Source organism: Cicer arietinum, chromosome 6, assembly GCF_000331145.2.
Source record: "Cicer arietinum cultivar CDC Frontier isolate Library 1 chromosome 6, Cicar.CDCFrontier_v2.0, whole genome shotgun sequence".
NCBI classification, from domain to species: Eukaryota; Viridiplantae; Streptophyta; class Magnoliopsida; order Fabales; family Fabaceae; genus Cicer; species Cicer arietinum.
In genome coordinates, this window is record NC_021165.2 from 636,475 (window position 1) to 661,514 (window position 25,040).

The 25,040-nt window shown below is 28.0% G+C and overlaps 3 protein-coding genes across 5 annotated transcripts; 2 read left to right on the plus strand and 1 right to left on the minus strand.

Annotated features, from left to right (window-relative positions):
* Positions 1-7: 7 nt before the first annotated feature.
* Positions 8-1,132, plus strand: LOC101495351 (putative F-box/LRR-repeat protein 9). The gene is made up of 2 exons (XM_004503136.1): positions 8-381; positions 640-1,132. Exons 1-2 carry the CDS (start codon positions 8-10, stop codon positions 1,130-1,132), a joined length of 867 nt encoding a protein of 288 aa, XP_004503193.1.
* A 3,577-nt stretch (positions 1,133-4,709) lies between these two features.
* Positions 4,710-8,681, plus strand: LOC101503306 (TATA-box-binding protein-like). 2 transcript variants are annotated; one of them, XR_003473356.2, is made up of 11 exons: positions 4,736-4,875; positions 4,968-5,101; positions 5,933-6,020; positions 6,337-6,408; positions 6,905-6,955; positions 7,146-7,190; positions 7,305-7,397; positions 7,695-7,796; positions 7,899-7,972; positions 8,136-8,231; positions 8,339-8,471. XR_003473356.2 is itself a non-coding variant. In XM_004503076.4 (10 exons), coding segments are annotated over exons 2-10 (600 nt in total). In that variant the 5' UTR covers positions 4,710-4,875; positions 4,968-5,027; the 3' UTR covers positions 8,340-8,681. The 2 variants fall into 2 exon arrangements, 1 of the variants encoding a protein (XP_004503133.1); XM_004503076.4 differs by lacking the exon at positions 8,136-8,231 and having other exon boundaries at positions 4,710-4,875; positions 8,339-8,681.
* Positions 8,682-9,051: 370 nt separating this feature from the next.
* Positions 9,052-13,808, minus strand: LOC101503639 (glutathione S-transferase DHAR3, chloroplastic). 2 transcript variants are annotated; one of them, XM_012716571.3, is made up of 7 exons: positions 13,582-13,808; positions 12,603-12,688; positions 11,653-11,743; positions 11,346-11,489; positions 10,922-11,039; positions 9,855-9,995; positions 9,052-9,490 (listed from the first exon to the last, which is right to left on the minus strand). In XM_012716571.3, exons 1-7 carry the CDS (start codon positions 13,716-13,718, stop codon positions 9,404-9,406), a joined length of 804 nt encoding a protein of 267 aa, XP_012572025.1. In that variant the 5' UTR covers positions 13,719-13,808; the 3' UTR covers positions 9,052-9,403.
* Positions 13,809-25,040: the final 11,232 nt, after the last annotated feature.

Below are 25,040 nucleotides of genomic sequence, written 5' to 3' on the forward strand. Positions count from 1 at the left end.
GTGTACTATGAAAAGCAAGTGTGAGAGTGAGAGTGAGAGCAAAAGTAAGCCAAACTGGCTTGAACTTCCAATAGATTTGACAAAGAACATACTCCAAAGACTTGATACCATTGATATTCTGACAAGTGCACGTAATGTGTGTCCTCTATGGTGGAACATTTGCAAAGACCCTCTCATGTGGCGCACCATTCGCATTTGTCACATTTATCATATTCCATTGATTGATATTTTATGTTTTGAAACGCTTTATCTTTCTGCTAGTGATATTTGTTGTTTTGAACCGCTTTGTCGTTCTGCCATTGATCTTAGTTGTGGTCATCTCGAAGATTTGGATCTTGAGTTACTTGGCTGCGATGAACTTCTTGAATATATTGCTCCTAGGTAATTACTCTTTCATTTTCTTTGTTTCTGATTATAAAATCATGGTTTTAAATTGTCGTTGTGGTGGTCGCAGTTGTAGTTATGCTAAAAACTTTTATATTGCAAGAATATAAGGAGACATATGTGATATTATTGAAATATGCAATAATATTGCAGTTCACTATTAATAGTTTGAAATTTGTGCATCTATTTAAAATGAAGAGATTAATGTGATGAATTATGTAATTTATGTATATTCTCATTTATAACTTTTTGCAGGGCTATTAACTTACATCGATTACGACTTTTTTACTGTCTTAAAGTTTCAAATAAATGTTTGATCGAATTTGTGACCAAGTTTTCACTATTAGAGAAGCTTGTAATTACATTTAACGACAAATTTCCTAAGGAGTCTTTTGAAGTTATCAATCGATGTTGCCCACTTTTGAAATCTCTAGATTTTGTGAGGCCTACCCTATTCTATATCAATCGGGATCATTTGGTATTTGCAATTGCAAAGGCAATGCCTGGACTGCACCATCTTACTTTTGTTGGAATTGTGATTAACAATGCTGCGTTGGTTACCATTCTTGATGGTTGTTCCATGCTTCAATCTCTTGATTTGCAACTATGCTTGTGTGATGATTTGAGTCAAAGTTTGGAAAAAAGATGCCTTGAGCAAATCAAAGACTTCAGATTTCCTCTCAACCATGTATCTGACTTTTTTGATGAGGATAATTTTTGTGATTTATTCAACGTATCTTCTGTTTAAGGACGAAAGCAGAGTAGCAAACGTGGAACACTATGTTTCTTTACACTATTTTTTAATGAAATGAAAAATTTAAGTTAGATTCTGGTACCCAACTCTTTTCATTGCTATTGAAGAATTTACCTATATAATATAGTTAGTCTCAATTTTGTTATTGACGTCTTAAATTGAATTTCTTGTTATCATTTGATCGAATTAGGAAACTGCTGATATGGAATTGATTTGCCAATTACATTTACGCATGTATTATTATTATTTGGTCAAAAAGGATACTCATGAATTATTTTGGTTGTTAAGAACAATTTTTCATATCCACGAGATTCAATTTTATAATTTTTTTCGGGAACAAAAGGTGAACTTCACTCAAATACTAAAAAAAAGAATAGTACATTTTGAGATCCAAGAAGGACAAAAATAAGATAGCAATACATATTTTTTTTAATTAATTAAATAAGTTTTTAGTCCCTATAAAATATCACTATTTTCATTTTAGTCTTTAAAAAAATTTCATTAACTTTATAATCTCACAAAAACTTTTATTTTCATTTTTTGTCTCTAATTTTATATCAACTATAATAAATCTCATAACAAAAAATTTAGAATTTTGTAACGAGCGATAAAGTAAATATAAATTTTTAAACACAAAAATCTTAAAAATTTATATTTAATTCATCGTTTGATAAAAAATTCTAAATTTTTGTACGTTTGTTAAATATATCATATATATTACTGCCAAAAATAATTAAAAAAATTTAAAGATATACTATAGTTGATTTAAAATTATGGACAAAAAATGAAAATAAATTTTTTCAAGAGAAATTTTTTTTAAGAGACTAAAAATTGATGGAATTTATTTTAAGGACTAAAATCAAAATAATAAATTTTTATAGCAATTAAAAATTTATTTTACTCAAAAATTTGAAATAAATAATCAATCCAAAATCTAAATCATAACAACTAAATTAATTTTTTCGCGTAGGATCAATATCTAACAGTAATGTATGATGCATCATCTTTAATCTCATTCAAATCTCAACCACGTCGTGGAAAATCACATGTAAGAATGAAAATATATTGAATTTGATGATAATCTTTTTAAGTACTTTACTCAAAATATGGAGTATAGTGCTGAAAATTGTGGAGGCACGATGAGTCGCATTGAAAAGTGATTATATCCCTAAACTTACAAGTGGCGTAAAACTATTTCGATATGCGAGAATGCTATAGTAGTTAGTTGTACGAGAGAAAAACAGCAGCAGTGCCGTGAGAATCAGGCAGCTGCTCTTTATTTTTACATTAATTTAGTATTTTTAATATACATCGTTGGTAGTTTTACATTTTTCATTAGTCTGGATGACCTATTTTTGTAGAAGGTTTTTTTGCTATTTATTTAGTTTCCATCTTTGGATGATGTTTAGTTATTGATTGATCCCATGATTTTTATGATTTTATTTTAAAATAAATTTTTCACGTTAAAAATTATAGTGTATCTAATATTTATTATTTATGTCAATTGTTATTACTATATGGATTTATATTTTCAATTTAGTATTAATCTCTACAGGTGAAACAAATATTTTACATTATTAAAATTATTATCTCTTATTTTTTCTCAATACTAGTTTATTAAAAGTCTACAACAAGGAATTTGCTCTATACCAATAAAAGTTACCGGCTCATATATGAAGATCCTATCGTGTGTCACAATCCTATACTAAGAGTTAAGAAAAGTCATTCAAATAGTAGTCGTGTTCGAAAAGAAAAAGATGGAGTTTCAAAAAAATGAGAACTATATCGTGTTTTCGGTCATAATAAAAAAATATTATCAAATAAAAAAATATTATCAACTTGTGTTATTGACACATCTACTTAAATTTCATAATTTTTATATTTTCTTATTAGATATAATTGTACTTTTGGTTACTCTATTTTCATTCATTTGAATTTTGAACTTAAAAAATGATGATTTTATATATTTTTAAAACATGTGGCATACGATTTCATGATATAGAATCATCTAGTTTCATTAATTATTCATATGTCATTAATTAAATTATATAATGAAGAAAAAAAATTCGAAGTTGAAAGTGATGTTTTTGGAGGATTTTATTGTGATTTCATAGATATTAATCATTATACCTCGTATTATATATTATGTTGTTTATAGTATATCACTTCACTAATTTTTAATTGAAAAATTGGAATGAAAAACTAAAACTACCAAATTTTAAAACAAATATATCAATTTTCTTACATTAATAAAAATGAAATTGAGCTATTTCATTATCATTTAAATGTATTAAGTTTAAGTTATTAATATATATGGTTCTTAATTGTTTTTTAAATTCACTTTACTATTTTTTTTAATAAAAACATAATACATGTTTGCCATCCCTAGACCTTCTTAAATATTAAAAAGAAATATAATAAAAAAAGTAGAGTATTTTGGTTTTTCTAGAACACTAGAGATAAGATCCTCTCTATTTTTCCTCTATTATTTATGATTCTCTCTTGCATATTGGTAATTTACTTTTGTTATAAGATTGATTTTTTTTTTTTTATAAATATTTAATTATAGTTTTAGTCAATTAATATTTATCAATTTACAAAATTGGTCTCTATATTTTTAAATTCGATAGTTTTGATCTCTCTAATATCTTTTAACATAAAAAATTATGATTTGATATGTTTTAAATGATGTGAACTACAATCTCATAATGTAGAACAATCTATATATATTAATTATTTATATATTATTTATTAAAGACTTAATTGCAATTTCAGTCATCTATTTATTCTCATTCACTAATCTACCTATTTTAAAAGTCAACAATTTTGATCAATTCTAATGATTTTTTAATTAAAAAGCGACGATGCGATATGATTTAAATAAATGTGTCATATGATACGATAACATAAAATGATTAAAAATCATAAAATTGGAATAAAAATATTGTAAAAACATAACTTTCAATTTCAGAATTTTTTATTATTTATAATTTAATTAATGACATATAAATAAGTAATGTATGATTCTATATCATGAAATCATATTTGATTTTATTTAAAATACATCAAATAGTTATTTTTTATTTTAAAAATATGAAAGAATGACCGAAACTATCAACTTTAAAATAAATGAATCAATTTCGTGAATTAGTAAAACTAAAAGAACCAAAACTGTAATTAAATATTTATTAAATTATAAAAATAAAATTTTATAAGTTGAAATTAAATATTTAAAAGAACATTTTTGAAATTTTATAAATGTTTATTATTCAAAATTATCATATCATTTAAAATATGTCACACTAAATTTGAATAAAAAGAATTTGATAAAAAACTCATGATGGTTAAATTTTAAAATAAAAAATTTAATTTATATAATAAAAATAAGATCAAACCTGTAGTTGATTTAAATAAAAAAGACTATTTAAAAAAAATCCTCTTTGCTCGTTTTAAAATTGAGAAAATAAAATGATATGCACAGATTTAACATCCAATAAATATCTTAAACTTTTTTGGTTTAATAAAAAAAATCTTAAACTTAAAGAAAAATCTTTTTTACTAAATATTTATCATTGACGCCGCCGACGCTCTGCCATCCTCTCTATTGCGCCGTCGCACGTCTCGCCTCCGTGTCATCTCCGTACTGACTCAATCCTATTTTCAATTTTATTCCCAACTGCATTCGCAACCTCTTCTAAACCCTATTTCTTACTTCTTCTCTCCACAACAAAATAAAGGTCCGTATCCATTACAATCTTGTTAGTGTATTAGATTTCTTCGTAACCACGATATCTCATTCCTCAAACATCGCTAATTTTGTTTCTGTTAGGTGTGTGTGTCTTGGCTAATTTTGAAGCATAGCATATAAAAGAAAGATTAGATAGGATACATGGCTGACCAAGGAATGGAAGAAACCCATTCTGTGGATGTAAACAAGGCTTCTGATATGGTGCCCACCATTTTGTGAGTATCCATTTTTCTTTCCATTAATATCGTGTTTGTTACATTTTTTAAATTATTATTTAATATTAAATAATACTGTTAGGAGTTTTTTTTATTTGTTTGTTATAACTTGTATGAAGTTGTTTTGAGTAGTTGCTATTGAAACTTATTTTCTGTAGTGTTATTTTAATAAATAAGTTATTTTCATTATAGTAAAGAAACACAATAGCTTCTGTTTTTTTATAAAAAATCTCTAAATTATTGAATGACAACACTTGTTAAATTACCGGCCTGTTGGATTCTGATTGCAAGCATAGGAAGATTAGTAACTGATGTGTTTTGTATGCTTTGATTGATTCAAAATTCAGTTTGAGTTTTTTGACATTTTGGTATGCTTATTTGTAATTAAGAAGTGACCTGATATTTGCTATTCGAATTTAAGTGATCCCTCGCGTATGATATTGAGAATAAAACATGGCTAATGATGATAAAATAAACTCTTTTTTCTAATTTCTGTTGAGGTTTGCTGTTATGGAAACTCAGTTTTTGGCTGTTATTCTTTCCAATGGAAACTATTGATTCTAAGTAGGTGTTGAGGTTTCAGCTGGTTAGGCTGAACAATAGTATAGATAATGGGGGAAGGGAAACGTCGGGACTCTGGGGCATCTCATCATTTTAGTTAGTTACTTGTGCGTAGAGATAATATTTTCTCTCTGTTCCTTTGAGAATTGAATATATCATCCGTTCCTTCTTTAATTCTTTCGTTACTGTTATTCTTGCTTAGTTGTGTGTGTGTGTGTTCCATCTGAGTGCTTTGGAATATCTAAATATGCATACTCTTTGTACTGCCAGAAATGTTATGTCAACTGTCAATTTGGACTGTCAGTTGGACCTTAAGTCCATTAAGCTTCAAGCTCCTAATGCAGAGTACAATCCACAGGCAAGTTTTGTATATTAATTGTGAATTGCATATTCTGTTGTTTTTGTATCCGAATTTTAATGAAGGTTGATTAGGGTTCTGTTTTTCAGTTTGGTCTTATTGCTTTTTCAAAAGCTTCAGTCTTTCTATGTGAGCCAGAGAAGCTTGGTTGATCTATGAGATTTTCTATCAGTATTAATTTCCATTGATGTCAACCACTTATGCACTAAACTTTTGTTATCTGAAATCAATAATCAATTAATACATGCTTGATATGTTGTCATGCTAGTCGGTCATTTGTCTGCAATGCTGATGTCTGTGATTCAAATGTTTGCAGCGTCTTCCTGCTGTGCGTATGTCCATCAGGGCACCAAAATCAAGTGCATTAATCTCTTCAAATGGAATGATGGTATGTTCCTTTTGTAGTTTATCATAATTCTTGCAATCACCATACATTTTGTTTCGTGATTCAAAAAATAGGTCTCGTGATTGTCATTCAATTCGTAAATGGACAACCATGCTTTTGTCATGGTAATCCATAACATGTATATAAAATTGTAAATTAATTTGGAGTTGTATGGTTTTGTTAATGAAACCCTTTTTCTTATCCTGTGTTTTACTTAACTATGCTGATGAGATCAGTGAACAGGCATTTTCACTACGTATGCCAATTAAATGCTATAGTTAATAATGTATATATAGATCTGTCCTTTTATCACTCATTTAATGTTTGGTGCTTGTAATATGATTGCAGAATTTACAATAGGATCCATTTTTACTGCCTTACTTTATTTTCGAACGACCTCCATTGCTACTCCGACAATAACAAATTATTTTAGCATGTTGCTTGTAATGGATTTATGTTTCTTATGCTTTTTTATATTTGATTGCTACTCCACGGCTAGGTCTGCACTGGAGCTAAGAGTGAGAGCCAGGCAAAATTGGCAGCAAGTAAGGTATACTGATGTTCTTTTCTTTTCTAAGCTCATTCATTTGTTGTCCAATAAATTAAAGCTTCTAAATTGAGGTTCATTAAACTGAAGAACCTTGCCATTAATGTTAGCTTGTGTTGAACATATTCATTTTGTAGTTTGTAGAAAAATAAACTCGTTGTAGTATATTTTCTAATTTTGCTGTCTTCTTCAGTATGCAGTCATAATCCGGAAGATGGGCTTCCCAGTTAAATTTAAGGTACAACTAGTACTACTCTCACATTATCTCTTCTAAAATCGTTTCATCCGAAGTTGTTTATCATTTTTCCCAGTGCTTGGTCATTGATTAAATTCCTTTTATATTGGACTTTAGGATTTTAAGATTTGGGAAATTGTTGGCTCTTGTGATGTCAAGTTCCCCATACGACTTGAAGATCTTGCTAAGTCCCATGGTGCTTGCTCTACTGTAAGTACAAAATGAAGCCATCATTTTTCTGTGTCGCCCGGTGAATTTTGTGGAAAACTGGTCTTGACAACAATTTTTCGTAGTAATTAGTACTGTTTCTGGTCCTCTGGAGCATGTGATTATTCTATAGATTGTTGTCAATGATATGATGATTTTTTTTAAATATTCTTATTAGGGCATGCTTAGGCTTGTGGTGAGTTTTATTTTAAATATAATTATCATTGCTCACCACAAGCCTAACACAATACTTATCAGTATCATTGCTCACATGTTAAACTTGATTGTTCATGGTTGTAGTATAAACCAGAGTCGTCTCCAGCACTAATTTATCAAATGATGCAACCAAAGATAGTCTTATATATATACGACTCTGGAAAAATTCATCTGAAAGGATCCAAGGTAATGAATTATCTTGAGATATTCTCATGTAATTTTAAATTTTTTATATTATGTTATTTTTCTGACTTATTTGGTTAATCTTTTTCATTTTCAAATCTTTAGACGAGAGCTGAGATTTACACAGCCTTTCGGAACATATATCCAGTGCTTACCGAGTTCAAGAAAACCCAACAATGGTATGGACTTAAGATCTACTACAGTTACCCTTTTCATTTAGTAGTGGATATGTGCATTACAATCGCTTTGTTAATTTTGTATTGCTTTCTTACATCAACTGTCAGATTATTATTGCACATGAAACAATATTTTTTTAATGCAAAGATGAAATATTTAATGTAGATTTTGTTCTGGGTTGTATATTTTCGCAAGATTAGTGCTTAGTGCTGGTGTCAAATGTGATGTATCTGCCAAAGTAAAGTGAAATGCATGTTTCATGTGAGCATTTTATTGGTGTTGTATTGTGGAGATAGTGTGATTATGTGTTTGTCATGAAATATATGTCTTGAGTTCTAATGTCTTTGGATATTTGCTATTAATGGCAGATCATCGTCAGAGTAAGAGCAAGGTTTTCTGGCTGAGAAGGCTGTCTGTCGTGTGGGTTGATGGAGCTGTAAATTGAGACTGTAGATATTTGGAATGATGAGATGAACTAAGCCCTTTTTGTTCTACGCCCCTTTTCTTGTTTTGTTTTTCTCAACAAATTAGACATGCTAACTGTTACTAAAACTATCACTTACAATTTTTTGTATGATCAATTAAGATTTAGCCTATGTAGATAAATAATTTATTAAATATTTAATCTCTTGTATTTCAAGTATTGTAGCTTATTATATCGGTTTGTAATTTTTCCATTTGAGTAATTATAAATTCAAATCTCTCTCTAAATCTCTTTCTAGATCTAATTTTATCATTTGAATAATTATAAACTCAATCTAATTTTACCATTTGAGTAATTATAAACTCAAAATGCTATTATTTATCCTTAAATTTTAACTCAACTAACAAATATTGATATTGATAGAGTTGGATAATATATTTTGAACTCGAGATCTCACTGTGTGAAATTCTTGTGGTACTTATCATCTCTTCTACATACTAAAAAAACTATTATCTATTTAACACGATATGATTTAAACCCCAACTTTTGAAGTACATACGACTTGTACTTTTAGAGAATAAAATGAATAATATCGATTATTTAACGATCAAATCAATAGTTAATATTATATACATATGTATGATCAATCATGAGTAATTAATATATTAAACATTGATTTATTCACTTTTGAGGAGCCAAATTTTTCTTAGCCGAACACTAGCTAGGTTAGGGATGGATGTAATTCCAATTTCTCTTCGCATAATGCAATTATTTATCTCTACATACAGTCTTCATGACCTCTCTCCCTAACATGTTACAATCTCTGGCCAACTATTCTTAAGAAAGAAAGAAAAAACAAGTATGCTTTAGTTGACAGTGAACAATCACGGCTACAATATATAACAATATTGGTATTCAGCTCTTGATAGAATGCTGCTGAATATATACCCAACTAGAGTAGCATGTACCCTTAGAGTCTCAAGCAAATGAAAGAAAGAGTAGCATATAATCAACCCTCCACTTTAGGACGCCAACCTTCAATGACATCTTGCGGTTGTGCACGTGTGTTGATGAACGATTCCCTCGAGAAAATATCCTGTACGTTCAACAATGTTAGCTATGGTAAACTGTAAGTTAAACAAAAGAATTTTCATTACCAAAAGGGTCACCAAGGCCAAAGCACATCATTGAAAACATTTGAATTTAGAGCTAAGAAGAAACTTCAAATTCAGGTCTCCTTGTTGATAAATCATTTTCATACATTAGCCTATGATCTTTAAGCATGAACAATGCAGAATATCTTTTGGACATTATTTCCACAAATTTGATAAACTATTGGTGAAAATGCAACATAAATATGGGTTTAAGAAAGTAGTATGCATTCAATTCTAGATTTGAAAACTGTCTAAAAGAACAAGAAAATGAAAGGCGTCGAACGGGGAAGCTGATCTTGAACGTACCTTTATGTAAGACTTCAAAAAGGTAAGTGAATCAGGTATTGTCCATTTCTTATAATGCCCCAAAGCAATTTCCAAATGGTATAGCTTTGGTCCAAGTGACAGGTCAGCTGCAGATATGTCTTTCCCATTGATAAAAGGACCCTGTGAATATGAGAAGAAACATTTTGCACAGATTTTAGATATGAATTGAATTTTTTTTCAAATAGACCCATTACTATAAAAAAAGATTTTAAAGAAACCAAATGACAGCAATGCAAAACCTAGCAATTTATGTTGCTTGCTTAAATTAATTGTTTAAAAAATAGCTCACAACCAATTATTTGTAAACTTTACAGGTCTTAAAGTGACGAAATGACAGTAATGTGTATCAAGCAATCAACTAAATATAGCATGCACTTATCCCCATTTAAGAAGTTGTAACATCTTATGTAGATGGAGTATAAGAGGCACCAGCTCGGCACAAGAAAAGTTATAACATCCATAATGCCGGAAAAGATGTGATGCCGGCCGGGGTTGAGAGACCTAAAATACTGAAAGTTTAAGCTAGGAAAAATAAATAGGGCAGTGTAATTTTGGTGAGCATATGGTTGCATGGATAGGGTTAAACATTGTTTCTGTAGGAGCTTTGAGCTCTGGAAATCACAGTAGATATTCGTTGAGTATCGAATAATACAGCTATTGGTGTTCTTTAATTCATTCCTTTGGAATTCTATATTTGATTTGACTTTTTACTATTTAGTTCCTTAACAAATAGTCTACAAGAAATATATATGGCAGTGGCAGAGATGCGGAAGAAGAGGGATAGGTGTATCCCAAGTTAAAGCTTAATCCTTAAGACATTCCAGTTCTAACCTAATTGCTTATGCAGAACATAAAAAGGTTAATGAAATAAAGATAGAGATACCAATGTCAAGAGGAACCACTTAAGCAAGGATAATGACTTGTGGGGAAAAGAATTCGTGTATGTATCCTCTGTGACTTAAAGAGGTCTTATCATCATATCAACAACCAAAACAAGATTGCAAACAAATAGCAGAGACAAAAATAGAAAGAAAAAAAAGTCATACATTTTCCTTGATGTAATCATTGAAAGAGCTCAGTTCATTTAGCAATGCTTGTTCTGTTCCATCATTGGAATCTTTGCTCTTGAGAAATCCAATAAATGTAGAAAAGATCTTTGAACCACTATATAAGAAAAAGAACACATGCACACATTAGATAATTGGAGTAAAATTAATATAGCCATGAATGAACAATTGAAGATTAAAAAGATGACATGAAGTAGAGGGGAAACATAAAGGCAAAACAAAATAAAAGACGAGCAAGAAAGTAACTGTTTAAGCTCGTCTAATTGCTGAGCTAAAAAAAAAAACTCGTATAATTTTATCACCATGCGTTTTTCAAAAAACTCAAAGACATGTACAAGTAAACTAGATTTTAGATTCAAAGTATCTTAAAATGATGAGGAAATCTATAAGAGTAGAAGCATACATTGTAGCCTTTTCAGGTGGAGTAATCAATGGTGGGCTAGGATACTTCTCTTCCAATGTTTGTGTGATTACATCTGAATCCGGAACCCATTTCCCATCAAACTTTATTACAGGAACTTTACCTTCAGGACTTATTTCAAGGAACCTGAACCAGCAAAACAAATTATTACAACAAAATGGAGTACAAAGTTAGTACCATGATAGAAAAATTTGCGGACTTGTGGTCTGTAAGTGACCGAGTTTTATGAAAAAACGACTAGAAAAGACAAAGGAAAAACTTGACACAGAGAAATGGAGCAGAAGATCACCATTCTGGTTTGTTGGCTAAATTCACCAATTTTGGGTCATAAGGCAAATGTTTTTCCTCCAGTGTCAGCAATACCCTTTGGCTAAAAGGGCCTGAATAGACAATTCAACAAAGGGCCATTATGTGATAATAGATACTCCAAGTTTAAGGCTCAAATGCAAACAAAAAATTTATTTGTTTTCTCAAACAGAAAATATATGCACCATTAACTCTCTATGATTCCAAGACAAAGTTGTTTTATTGCCATTACCTACATCATGGAATTAAAATAAAATACATGAAATGTGAATGTCAATTACTCAATTTCCATGTCAATATCAGTTCAAAACTATACAAAACATGAGAAATTACACAATTTTAATTGTATCTTAAACACATACACACAAAAATATGAGCTAATGACCTAAGATTGAACTAAACTGAGCTTGTAACTGCTCGTGTATGATTTTTTTGGGTCTTAACCCTATAGTTACCAGGGGAAGGGGACCTAGTAATACGGAGTTCGACCTGGAGGTAATTAAGTCCGACCAACAATTGTTCCGGTCAGGGTTTGAATTATGGTCCTGCAACTCAATTTGACCTTAATTGAAACTTATTAACCCACTATTAATGTTCATATAAGATTAAGATTGCTTTCAATTTTTAAATCAAATCCTATCCTTGAAAAGGTGAAACCAATACCATCATAAGGGTAATATTAAAAATAAAAAAAAAAAAAAAGGGTATTGGGAAGTGTAGTGAAAATTGAGAATGCATGTGAACACAACATAAGTCTAGATACATGATGAATCATGTTCATATTTACTCCTTAACATTATTATAACAACATTACTCTACTCTTTCTATCTACACCATCAATGTTTCAAATGCTAATTTCATTTCAATTCCTACTAAGAAAAAAAACTTAAAACTGAGAATAAATAAAAACGTGAAAAGGTTGAGTTTTTTTACAGTCTCCGATCTTGTTCGGTGTTGTGATAGAAGCTTTGACAACAACTTCCAATGGCTCGGAAGGAGGAACGGAAGACATTGATACTCTGAGGGGTTTGAAGCTGAAATGGTTGTTGAAGTGGCTGGTTGAAACGACGTAGTTTGGGCGATATCGAAGGTGATTGACGGTAGCGGAAAGAGCGCACGCCGAAACTTGAATTCTGACGGTGGACATTGGCACCGTTAACGTACGTTTGTTTGTAGCTTCAAAAAAGAGATGAAGCTGATGAGGTTGTGTTTTGTTCCGGCAATGTTTACGTGTCAACGTACTATGTTTCCACAACACAGCTTAAAATAAACCGGACCGGTTCAATAGAGTTGGTTTGATGGGAATCGAAACTCGTAGCCGGTCCGGATAGTCTCTACTCTTATGGGTTTTGACTTTTGATGTGCGTTACTCTATAATTAAATTGAAGTTATAGAAGTCACTCTACTCACTTTACATTCTTTTTAAGAATTACACTTAATTTGGAAAATGATGCATTCAAAAATTTATTCTAACACAATACAAAAATTTACTTTTCTGAATTTGTACAATCAAGCAATTTTTATTTTTTTTTAGACAAAAATATTTCAAGTGATTTGAATATGAGAAGAGTTCCTTTTAAAATATAATATAAATATCCACTAATTCTGATTGGGAAGTGTAGTGAAAATTGAGAATGCATGTGAACACAACATAAGTCTAGATACATGATGAATCATGTTCATATTTACTCCTTAACATTATTATAACAACATTACTCTACTCTTTCTATCTACACCATCAATGTTTCAAATGCTAATTTCATTTCAATTCCTACTAAGAAAAAAAACTTAAAACTGAGAATAAATAAAAACGTGAAAAGGTTGAGTTTTTTTACAGTCTCCGATCTTGTTCGGTGTTGTGATAGAAGCTTTGACAACAACTTCCAATGGCTCGGAAGGAGGAACGGAAGACATTGATACTCTGAGGGGTTTGAAGCTGAAATGGTTGTTGAAGTGGCTGGTTGAAACGACGTAGTTTGGGCGATATCGAAGGTGATTGACGGTAGCGGAAAGAGCGCACGCCGAAACTTGAATTCTGACGGTGGACATTGGCACCGTTAACGTACGTTTGTTTGTAGCTTCAAAAAAGAGATGAAGCTGATGAGGTTGTGTTTTGTTCCGGCAATGTTTACGTGTCAACGTACTATGTTTCCACAACACAGCTTAAAATAAACCGGACCGGTTCAATAGAGTTGGTTTGATGGGAATCGAAACTCGTAGCCGGTCCGGATAGTCTCTACTCTTATGGGTTTTGACTTTTGATGTGCGTTACTCTATAATTAAATTGAAGTTATAGAAGTCACTCTACTCACTTTACATTCTTTTTAAGAATTACACTTAATTTGGAAAATGATGCATTCAAAAATTTATTCTAACACAATACAAAAATTTACTTTTCTGAATTTGTACAATCAAGCAATTTTTATTTTTTTTTAGACAAAAATATTTCAAGTGATTTGAATATGAGAAGAGTTCCTTTTAAAATATAATATAAATATCCACTAATTCTGATTGATTTACCGTGAGATTCAAATTTAATAGACATTAAATAAAATATTATTTTATTTTATAGTGAAAAAATCATTTTATTTTATTTTTAAATAAAACAAATGAATCAATTTTATCAACTAAAAATGTTAGGCTTTTTACTTATTTATTTGTTTAATTTTATATATTCACCACAAAAATTGAAGGATGTGCGTTTAGAAGAAAGCTATTAAACTTATTTAATATTTTGGGTTTTAGTAAAAAAATTATTTGATTAAGCTTCAATCTTTTAGAATTTTAAAATCCTTATTGAGTATAACAAAATTAAGAGATCCTTTAAAAAAAAACTTAAACATATATAATATTATATCTAAATTTTAAAATTGAATTGGCGTGAATTCAATTTGTTGAACCAAAAAATTTATTAATTTATTGGTTGATTTAATCCTTTTGCACTCTATACTAAAAATTGAATTGAAAGTGTAACAAGCATTAGGTTTATGGGTCATTATCCTTATATATTCAATATTTCTTCCATTTCTAGTCAATGTGGGACTAACTACTCATAATTGAATTCCAACAAATCTCGTTGGGGAGTCCGAGGGAGCGCGACATCCGGAATGGGTTAAACATCAAGGATTCTTAAGAGACTTAGACACCACATCTCAACCAAAACTTTAAGGCATTAGGTTTATGGGTCATTATCCTTATATATCCAATATTTCCTCCATTCCTAGTCAATGTGAGACTAACTACTCATAATTGAATTCCAACATCTGAAGGGATGAAACTAAATGAATTGAAAGTCTAATTTAAAAATATACTTATCATCTGAGTTTCTCTTTCTTTCTGAGCTACATTCAAATTATCTCTTCTATCTCTACCTTTAACTCTTTCTAAATATTTAAGTCATTAGACATGAGTAATCTAATTACTTAAAACTCTACCTAACAAACATGTCATAAAGAGAACATTAGTGATGAGAATGAGATTTTTGGTTCTTACTTCAGAGAAGAGAAAAAGAACAATAGAGTTTCTAATATTTTATGTTTTAGAGAAGAGAAGAAAAATTTGTTAGTAAACGATGGAGAAAATAGAGAAATTAGGATGACTAAATGTGGAAGAATAAGTCTAATTAAGTTGCGCAGATGATTAGTAACATGGATTTGGAACGATATTTTTTGTTTTATACTTAAGGTAAATTCTAAGTAATATAGTCGGGTTCGATTAAACTAGTTTTTGATTTTTCCAAAACCGAACCTGCCCACCTTAATCCACTAGTAATTGGGTTTTCAGTTAGGCCACATAGATCCGTTTGCGTCTAGTTCAACAACCTTGGTTCTTCCAGGTTTTGGTAAGGTATTTTTTTCTGCCCAGCCATACCTAGCACAAGGCGACAATGATACGACAACAAATGTTGGGCAGTTTACAAGCAGAAAGCTATAATAGTTTAGAGTTTGAAGAAGGGAGATGAATATAGAGAAAGTTGTAAAGGGTTTATTTTATCTTAAATAGTAAGACATTTTATTTGAGTATTTTGTTAAACAACTTCAAATTTAAAGTGAGAGACTAATTTGACCTAAATAAGTGAATAATTGGTTTTGGTTTTGGTTTTTTTGTTGAATAATTTGAAATTCAAAAGGATAAACTGATTTGACCCCAACAAAATTATAAGTCATCAATTTTTTTTCATGTCGGAAAATGTAACCTAAACGCCATCTACTTTACTTGACAATATCTACTAAACAGTCAAAATTTGGTCAAAGTTAATGGATGGATTAATTTGTCTATCTTTTGAAATTGTCAAAGACTAATTTGGATATTAATTTTTTTGCAAGGACTGAATTGAAATTGTGATGGATTAAATAGGGTCTTTAATGCAAAATCAAATTATATATTCTAATTGCAATTCATTAAAAAGAAAAATGAAATTAAAACCTTGGCGCAAGCGCATATAAATATATAAAGAAAAAGGAAAAAAAATGTGTTTTCTTTTTACTAAAGAGGAAAATCATTATGTATAGGTAATTTGGTTTAATTAGGCCTACACTTCAACTTTTTATGGACACAATTAGAAACAATAAGGACCCAAACATGTCCAAAATCACATGGATCGGCATGCATGTGGGGATCGTTTACAATAGGCAATAACCTGCTATAATAAAGTATACCGTGCTACTTTCCCATCATTCAAGTTCACTTTGTTTAGTGTAAAGTTGTTTCAAAAATAGTGTCACAAAAATGCATATATCTTGGGACCCAAAATCACAAATTCAAGATATACAGGGAGGCCCTCTTGCCGGTTAAATGGTTCGTACATAGAGAATGTATAAATGAAAAACATGTGACTGATTTATGGTGCACATGGGAGAGATCTTCCCAAACATTTTATGGTCCCAATTATGAAACAGCGTTGAAATTATTTCCATGTTGCTAGGTGAATTAATCTCACATCATAAATATTTTGGTATTAGATTTTAAAGAAAAATAGATGGAATATAGACATACCTTCATACCAAAGTTTTAAACAATCTTTTAATTTCATTTTCAAAGTTATAAAAGTTTTAATATGTATATATATATATATATGTGTGTGTGAGTGTGTCAATTAGAAAATTAGAACATGTCAATTACAAAATATGTGTTTAGAAAAATAATGGGTTTGGGTTTGAGATCGAAGGAGAACACAATTTTTTGGATTTATGAGTTTGAAGATGAGTGGGATGACAAAACTTAACGATTTTTTTTTTATAGAAATTAACATAAATGACAAACTTGATTAATAGAAGTATAGTAGAAAGAACAAAATGAAACGAAAAATAATTAGGGAATTAAAGTGAAACTAGAAAATAAGTTATGGGGCTAAAATATTAATTTAGCTTTTTAATCATTTGTTAGATTTCTAGGTTAAATAAGTCTTTAGTCCCTGTAAAATAAAATCACATGTTTTAATTTTTGCCGAAACAAAAAACCTTTAAATTTTTAAATTATTTTTTACAATTATGTTTAGAGTATTATTAAAAGTTAATGCACATAAATTTAAATTTTTTTTAATTTGAATGAATAAATTATGAATTTTGTAAAAGTCATATATTCAAGATAATATGCAATTGGTTTCTTCAAAATACACAATTGGTTTCTTCAAAATGCAAGAAAATTTATTTTAATTCCTACAAAATAAATTTTTTAATTTAAGTTCCTACAAAATGTAAATGTTTCCGTGTTTTAATCTTCATTGCTTAACACCGGTAGGCGGTAGTTTCTTGTTGTTAGAGTATTTAATGACTTTTAATTTAGTCTCTGCAAAAATATAAAAAAAATTGATTTTAATCCTTACATTACAAACAAATTTGTTTTATTCTTGTGTATTGTTTTAATAATAAATTAAAATAAGTTTATTACAATTATTATCATTTTTATTTAAAATATATTAAAAAAGTTATATCGCAAAAGATTAGAGTGTGAAAAAATTATAATTAACATAATTTATTCAAACTCTAATTTTTCAAAAAAAAATTCTTCTTAAAATGTGTCACAAAAGAAACCGTTATAATATACAATTTATAAACAAAATACGTAATTGTCTTTAATCAATTCCTTAAATTTAGTTTTAGTTATGTCTTCTAAAAAAAATAAAATAATTTTAATATACTAATTACAAATGTATTATAAAAATCATGCACAAACAAATATTTATCAATAAATAATTAACTAAAATTAGTGTTAATAAGAATAATTATAATACACTAATTATCTATTTTTGCACGTCTTTTGTTTGAAAATATGAGTCTCTAAATAAGTTGGTGGAATATATAATCATATACGGAATAAATGTTTGTCGTTATTAAATTAGTCAAAATTTATATTTTTTATATCTTCTAATTAAAAATGATAATAATTATAATAATCTAATTATATATATCGTACACCAGAGTAAAATAAGTTTATTCATTATGAAGGGACTAAAATCAATATTTTACATTTTTCAAGGAATAAAACATATATTGTTTATTTTGCAACGATTTAACCGAATTTTCTTGGATTTGACAAGGACTAATTTAAAGGCATTAATTATTCAATCGTTAAAAAACTAACGGTGTTAAGTATTAAGGACTAAAACAAAAACATTTGCATTTTGCAAGACTTAAGCTAAAAAGATTATTTTGTAGAAAATTAAATTAAATTTTTTGTATTTTGCAAGGATATTACATATTTAAACATAAAAATAATATATATGTTCTGCAGGTGCAGAATGAAATGGTTAACAACATACTTTTATATGCATCCATGCCCGTTTATGTTTGAGTAATTATTGGTACTCACACTTATAATACAAATTTTTATCTTAATTATTGTGAGTTTTTTTTTTTTAATTGTTATTCTTAGTCAAGAGTCCTTTAGTAAAAAAGATATGACCCGATAATATTTTTATAATGAAAATAATTATTATTTTAAAAGTCAGTTTTCTAACCCAAATTTTAATCTCATATCTAATGGGATTTTTCAAGAGTAAATAAATCTAACAACTTACTTCTTAAGTTTTTCACTATTGAAGTTTGTCACGGTGAAAAACAAATACTTCATCAAACAACAGTTAAACATAATTCATTATGTGAGATAAAATGTGAAATTCATTTAAAGATATGAATATAATATTGTGGTTCCATTTTGAGTTCTTATCAGTTTACTGTTAGAGTAAAAAAATCGAATAAATTGCTTTAAAATGTGTGGATGAATGAGACCCATCTAATCAATCTTAAATGGATTTCACCAATTGAAGTGGTCTAAGAATAAAAGATAAAGTGTATAATATTATTTAGATTTGAGATATCTCCTTCATAAGAAACTAATCATAATGGATTTGAAAGATTTGATTTTGAGTCAGAGATTGGGGCAGAGCATCCTTATATTTCATAATGGTGTTTACAAAGGATCCAAACAGTTACTATCTATAGGCAAAGTAATTTGGCATTCCCACTATCTAAATGTAACTACTATACACACAACACTTTCAAATATCATATCATATCAGTGATACTTTTGACAACTTATCCAATTTTATAGAACGGTGCATGTTTTTCAGCCACAAAACATAGAAACATAGCCATTGGATTCCTCATTGTTCATGTCAGTTGATTGGAATCTCTCCCAAGTCATGCACAGAATTCTGATTCACTAAATTCATGCATCAATCCAAACCAAATCCATGATGGAGAACATTATAATTGATTTTTTCACAATATTTATTCGCCGTATTTATACTGTCAACAGTATCTTTTTTTTACTTTTTTTTTTGAAAAAAATTCAAAATTTAAATTTTTATTATTAACTAATTTAAATACTTCATTATCCACTAAAATATATATTATTAATCATTAAAATATAAATTATTAACCATTTATTTTACATATATTTTATTAATTATTAAAATACAATATATTAACCACTTAGTATTGCGATATAGAGATTAAAGAAGTATTATAAAGTAATTAATGATGGATATTTTATTGGTTAACGAAATATATATGTCTAAAAAGAAATTAATGATATATATTTTAGTGGTTAGTAAAATATTCAAAGTATTTAGTGACACAAATATAAAAAAAAATTATAATTTTTTTTTTAAATAAAAGGTGAATAGTATGTTCTATTAACACTTTTTTTTATTTGCACAAATATATGTTTTGACGGAGTTTTGTATGGTCACAATCATTTACACACAAACTTAGACATGCAAATTTAAAAAAATATAAAAAGAATTAAAAATATATTTTTTAAATAAATAAATCATACATATTTTTGTATTTTAATATGTTTAAATTAGGTGACCAAACAATAATATCAATAATTATTTTCCTATATTCTTGGTATTGAGAAAATACCCGAGCCCCACCACCCTTAAATAGAAATAAGGATCAAACATAGTTTTTAAAAAGAAGCACTTGCCATAATACAAATTAATTTTATAGAATGAATTATATTTAATATATAAATTTAATAATTGGTGTACATACAAGGGGGGCCACAAGAAGTTATTCATAATTTGATCACATGCATTGCATTCTCAAATTTGAGTCATATTGATTGATGAGTTCTATCATGAGCACAAACAAAATTAAACTAGGCAGGGTGAAATAATAAATTACCTGACTTTCTTTGGGTAACAAGTGTGCATAATATATTTGTATTAGTAGCGTATTTTAAGAAGGCCCTTTAAAATTTGATGAGACCATTTACATTAGTTGTCCTTAGGACAAGGATTTTAATAGAGTTACTAATAAAATCATAGGATAAATTACTAATTTAGTATATGAAAGTTTAAAATTTTGTTATTTTGATTTATGATTCTTAAAAAATTTAAACATAGTTATTGAGTAATCAAAATAGTTTTTAAATGATATAATTTATTTTTATAAAGTATTTGAAAGATATAATTTACTGTCAAAATAGTCAATGACTGTTACGATGTCACAAACGAAATTGACTAACATTTTAATGATTCGATGATTAAATTATAATATACTTTAATCATTCTTATAACACAATATTATGAACAACTATGATACCCTTACTAGTGTTACAAATAAATAGTTGTTTCCCTTCTACATACATCCATTTCCGAGAGTTTTTTCTATAAATAGAGTCAAGTGTAGATAAGAAAATACATGATATTTTGATGAGTAATTATACATATACATTTCTAATTTCTATACACTCATTCAATACCTTGTATCACATCTCTAATATATAATATCTATTAAATCACTCTTTTTATTTTTATCTCTCTCATAGTATAAAAAAGATGTACGAGTGTTTATTGATAATTTTCCTTTTTTTTAATATCTATAGTATTTGTCGAAAATATATTTAAATTACTTTTTTCTAATACATACAAATAATTAAGAGAACTTTATTCCATAAAATATCAATGGCTGATATTTTTAAAGTGAGTGCAGTTTACATCAAGAATTTTAAAGTAACATAAAGAAGATTTACTATTTGTATTCACTAATGGAAACAAATCTTCACTTAAAACTTAATTTGTCCACACACTCATTGAAGTTATTTGTAACTATTTTTATCTTCTCGTTCAAGCTATTACAACGTTCTCCAACTCAAAATCTAACACCAAATTCATTCACCTAACTATCTAAGTATTTGTGTACAACTTTGGCATGGTCATACTTCATTTTATATGTTGGTTCATACCTTTACGGCCAGTCCGGTCCACGGAAGGGGAGGCTCCCTAAAGTGAGAGTTTTAGGCTTCACCCAAAAAAAAATCACAAAAAGCTACTATTTTTTGCTTTTTTTACAAATTATATAAATGTTAAATACATATATAGATAACTGAGAGAAAAAATGACACAAAATTAAGAAACACGGAACTTAATTTGAGAAAATTGGTAAACACAGAACTTAACTCATTCTCTTGTCGCCGTTTTTCTCGCGTTGTCTCTTTGTCTTCGTTGTGTTTTGTTGCGACTCTAATCTAGGTTTTTATGAAGAAAGTTTACTTCTTATTTTTCAATTTCTCCATGTTATTTTTTGTTGTTGTTTTCTATACCTTTTATTTGAATCATTTATTTTAAAGTGGTATTCATAAGTTAGACTTCAGTTTTCTTTTTTTATTGCTTTTATATTGTACTAGAAATTGATGAGTACGTTAAATTTAAATTGGATCTAAGAAATGGATTAACATAATATTAATACATTTTGAAGTGCCAATTAAGATTTGAAATATTTTTTTTTTTTTGGTTCTTTTGGTTTTCAAATAGTGGCACCTAGCAATTAAGTACTAAAGTATGGATAATCGAACTAAATATATTATGACAGCATACAATCTTATCATATTTACTCTAAATAATTGAACTTTTGATTAATGGTAGGTTATGTATGAACTGAATTTTTTTGTTGATCTAAATATCAATTAGAATAATAATTAGAAATAGATACAAAAAGTTTTGAATGATAAAAGAATTGTTATAAGATGAGATGATAGTAAAACAAAATATTTTAAAAAATTTGCAAATATATTTTCTTGAAAATTATTTTTTTATGTCATTTATGGTAATTTTGTAGTTTAAAAAATTTACTTTTACAAAATTATATACAATAAAATAAAAAATTATTATTTTTTAAATTATTTTTATAATAGTAAATAAACAGGACTTAAAATAATCTCTAAATTATTTAAAATAAAAATTATTTTTATTTAAGATTAAATAATTGCAATCAACAATTTTTTATGGTTTGTACTGCACTAATAAGAAAATATAAATTAATTTTCAAAACTTTTAAGACCTGATCGTAAAATTTGAACTGAGTTTTACAAGTGGATAACACTTTTTTTTACTAAAAAAAAACAATGTTATTCATTCATGTTGAATTTTTTTGATATTTTTTCTTTATTTAGCATATTGCACTCTGTTCTTTGAATTCTCTACTATTCCACATCTTCTTGAATATTACTCTTTAATTTTAATTTTAGTATACTTAATTAAGGGTTTGTTTGCTTTGCTGACTAAATATTATTGGACATGACAAAATATATTTGTTCAACATTTGATTGGAAACAGGTGACGATCGAGTTCAGACAATTTAAGTAGTGAGGAAATGTGTCCATAAATTTATAGCATTATATAGAATTTTTAAAGTACAATTTTAAAGTTATCGATCAATCATTCACTTGATAGAACAATTAAACTTGAAAATGATGTAGTAATTTTCTCAATTTTCATGCGTGAATTTTAATTTTGAATGTGTGAGCGAAATTAGTTAATTAGTCAAATTATATATCTATATTATATTTATAAATATAGTATTAAAAAGTAAAATCAGAATATTGTGAGAGACTTCAACTATGAATATTATAGGTTCGTTCCTAAATACACAGTTAGTGTATTTTCTTCATTCTGCTTTAATTATAAGCAAAAAAGTGTATGTTTGTAGACTTCAAATATAAACATAAGTCAACTAATCTATCCACATTTAATAGCATTGTTATTGTTCAAAAAATATTATTGCATTAAGTGACTAATAATTTTGTTTCTTTTCGAATAAACTTATGAAGATTAAATACACTTATCTAGCTATCACCTTTAATAACATCTTTAATAAGTGTGAAACAAATAATTACAAGTGATGAAGCTAATACTGTAAAAATAAGAGTGATCAAGCTAAAAAAATATGTTACTCTTTGAACATAAAATTGATGGCCCTTTTACAATATAATATATACACTTGCATTGTTCATTCATCATACCCAATTGGGAACACCACTGCATAGGTAGGCATAGCTAACTTTGAGGGTGCGCCAAGCAACAATTTAGCCAGAAGCGTTGGGTCAATGCTTCATAGTATTTCTTTTTTAAACATTAACTTAAGAAATATCCTACATGCATCTCCCAACTAATATTTATATATGTGTGTCACATAGTTTATGTTTAGATCTTAAATTATTTTCAAAGTGATCTCATCGAACATGTCGATTTGTGTTTATGCATTAAATAATAATAATCGTTTTAAATTAATAAAATCCCAATAATGTGTGTGATCATCAATAGGGACATGCAATTATTTAAGCCTTAATCACTTGGTATCTTGTTTGTATGATTTGCTGCCGGCGCAAACTATTAAATGATCGACAGTAACCTTAGGCTTAGCAACTCGTTGTTTAATAATTAAGTGATTAATATACTATCTTAGGGAAGGAATAAAAATAAAAATAAAAATAATATTCTAAATAAATTATTTTTTAAATTGTTATTTTATTCCGTAAAAGAGTAGAACTCCTGAGCAACCAACACGTGGACCATTCATAAGCATATAATATGCATTTCGTGCGCTGAGATTTTAAAATTATTCTAACTGTTGGTTTAAACACAGTATCAGCGGGATTTGGAACTTTATCGATAACCAAAGGAATCTCGTGGAGTTGTATTTGAACGAGGAAGAAGATTAAAATGACAAACAGAAGATTAAAAAACACACGTATTTGTAACCAAAAAAGTTAGATTAATTTAATGTATTATACACGTAGTTGATTCAGATGGAAATTGTGAAACTTATTTCTTATTATACATTCCAAAAAGCTGAGTCAAAAAAAAAAAAATGGAAAATTAATGCCATATATTTGATTTTAAAATTAACGTTTTTGTTTTTTGTTTTATCTTTACTTGTGGTTTAAAAAGTGATTAATTGTTTTTACTTTGTTTTCTATTTTATAAGATATGTGCAGAAAACAAGAACTCATGCAATATAATGTGTATATGATTATAAAACAAATCCTCAAAAAGTTAAATACTATGAATTTCTTTTTCCTTTCAAAAAAATAAACTACACAGGATAGCGACTATCGTAGCTACTTCTTTTAAGTATTTGATAGTTATTCGTATGCTTTAAATTTAGATAAAGAGACAATTTCAAATTTGAGTTCTGCATATTAATATTCTTATGGTTATAAACTGTGTTTTACATACGATAAATAGTTGTTTATTTTTTTACTAAATCATATTATTTTTAAATAAAATATAAACAAAAAAAAGTATATAAAAAATATTATTTTGCACACTTGGTCTAATTTCACTATGGAACCGGCACTGATTTTAAGATAAAAAATCATCAATTTTACTTGACATATTTTATATTTTTAGATACGCAGTATACTTCATTCATCCTATATTAATAGTCACTTTAAATATTTTTATAAAGATTTAGTAAAATTACAAATAAATGAAAGAATATAATGATCTTATAAAATTATTTTTATTAATTATTGAGTGTAACAATTGTTCTAAATACATAGTAGACTATAATAAATTTGGAAGTGATACATATAATATTAATTTATAGATAGAACTAAAATAAAATAGATCAAAAAATT

Coding starts and splice junctions, on each gene's coding strand:
- LOC101495351 (XM_004503136.1), top strand. CDS start 8: ATGAAAAGCAAGTGTGAGAGTGAGAGTGAGAGCAAAAGTAAGCCAAAC. Junction 382..639: donor CTTGAATATATTGCTCCTAG/GTAATTACTCTT, acceptor AACTTTTTGCAG/GGCTATTAACTTACATCGAT.
- LOC101503306 (XM_004503076.4), top strand. CDS start 5,028: ATGGCTGACCAAGGAATGGAAGAAACCCATTCTGTGGATGTAAACAAG. Junction 6,956..7,145: donor CAAAATTGGCAGCAAGTAAG/GTATACTGATGT, acceptor TGTCTTCTTCAG/TATGCAGTCATAATCCGGAA. Junction 7,398..7,694: donor CCCATGGTGCTTGCTCTACT/GTAAGTACAAAA, acceptor TCATGGTTGTAG/TATAAACCAGAGTCGTCTCC.
- LOC101503639 (XM_012716571.3), bottom strand. CDS start 13,718: ATGTCCACCGTCAGAATTCAAGTTTCGGCGTGCGCTCTTTCCGCTACC. Junction 12,689..13,581: donor AAACCCCTCAGAGTATCAAT/GTCTTCCGTTCC, acceptor CAAACCCCTCAG/AGTATCAATGTCTTCCGTTC. Junction 11,040..11,345: donor CCACCTGAAAAGGCTACAAT/GTATGCTTCTAC, acceptor TTTCTTATATAG/TGGTTCAAAGATCTTTTCTA.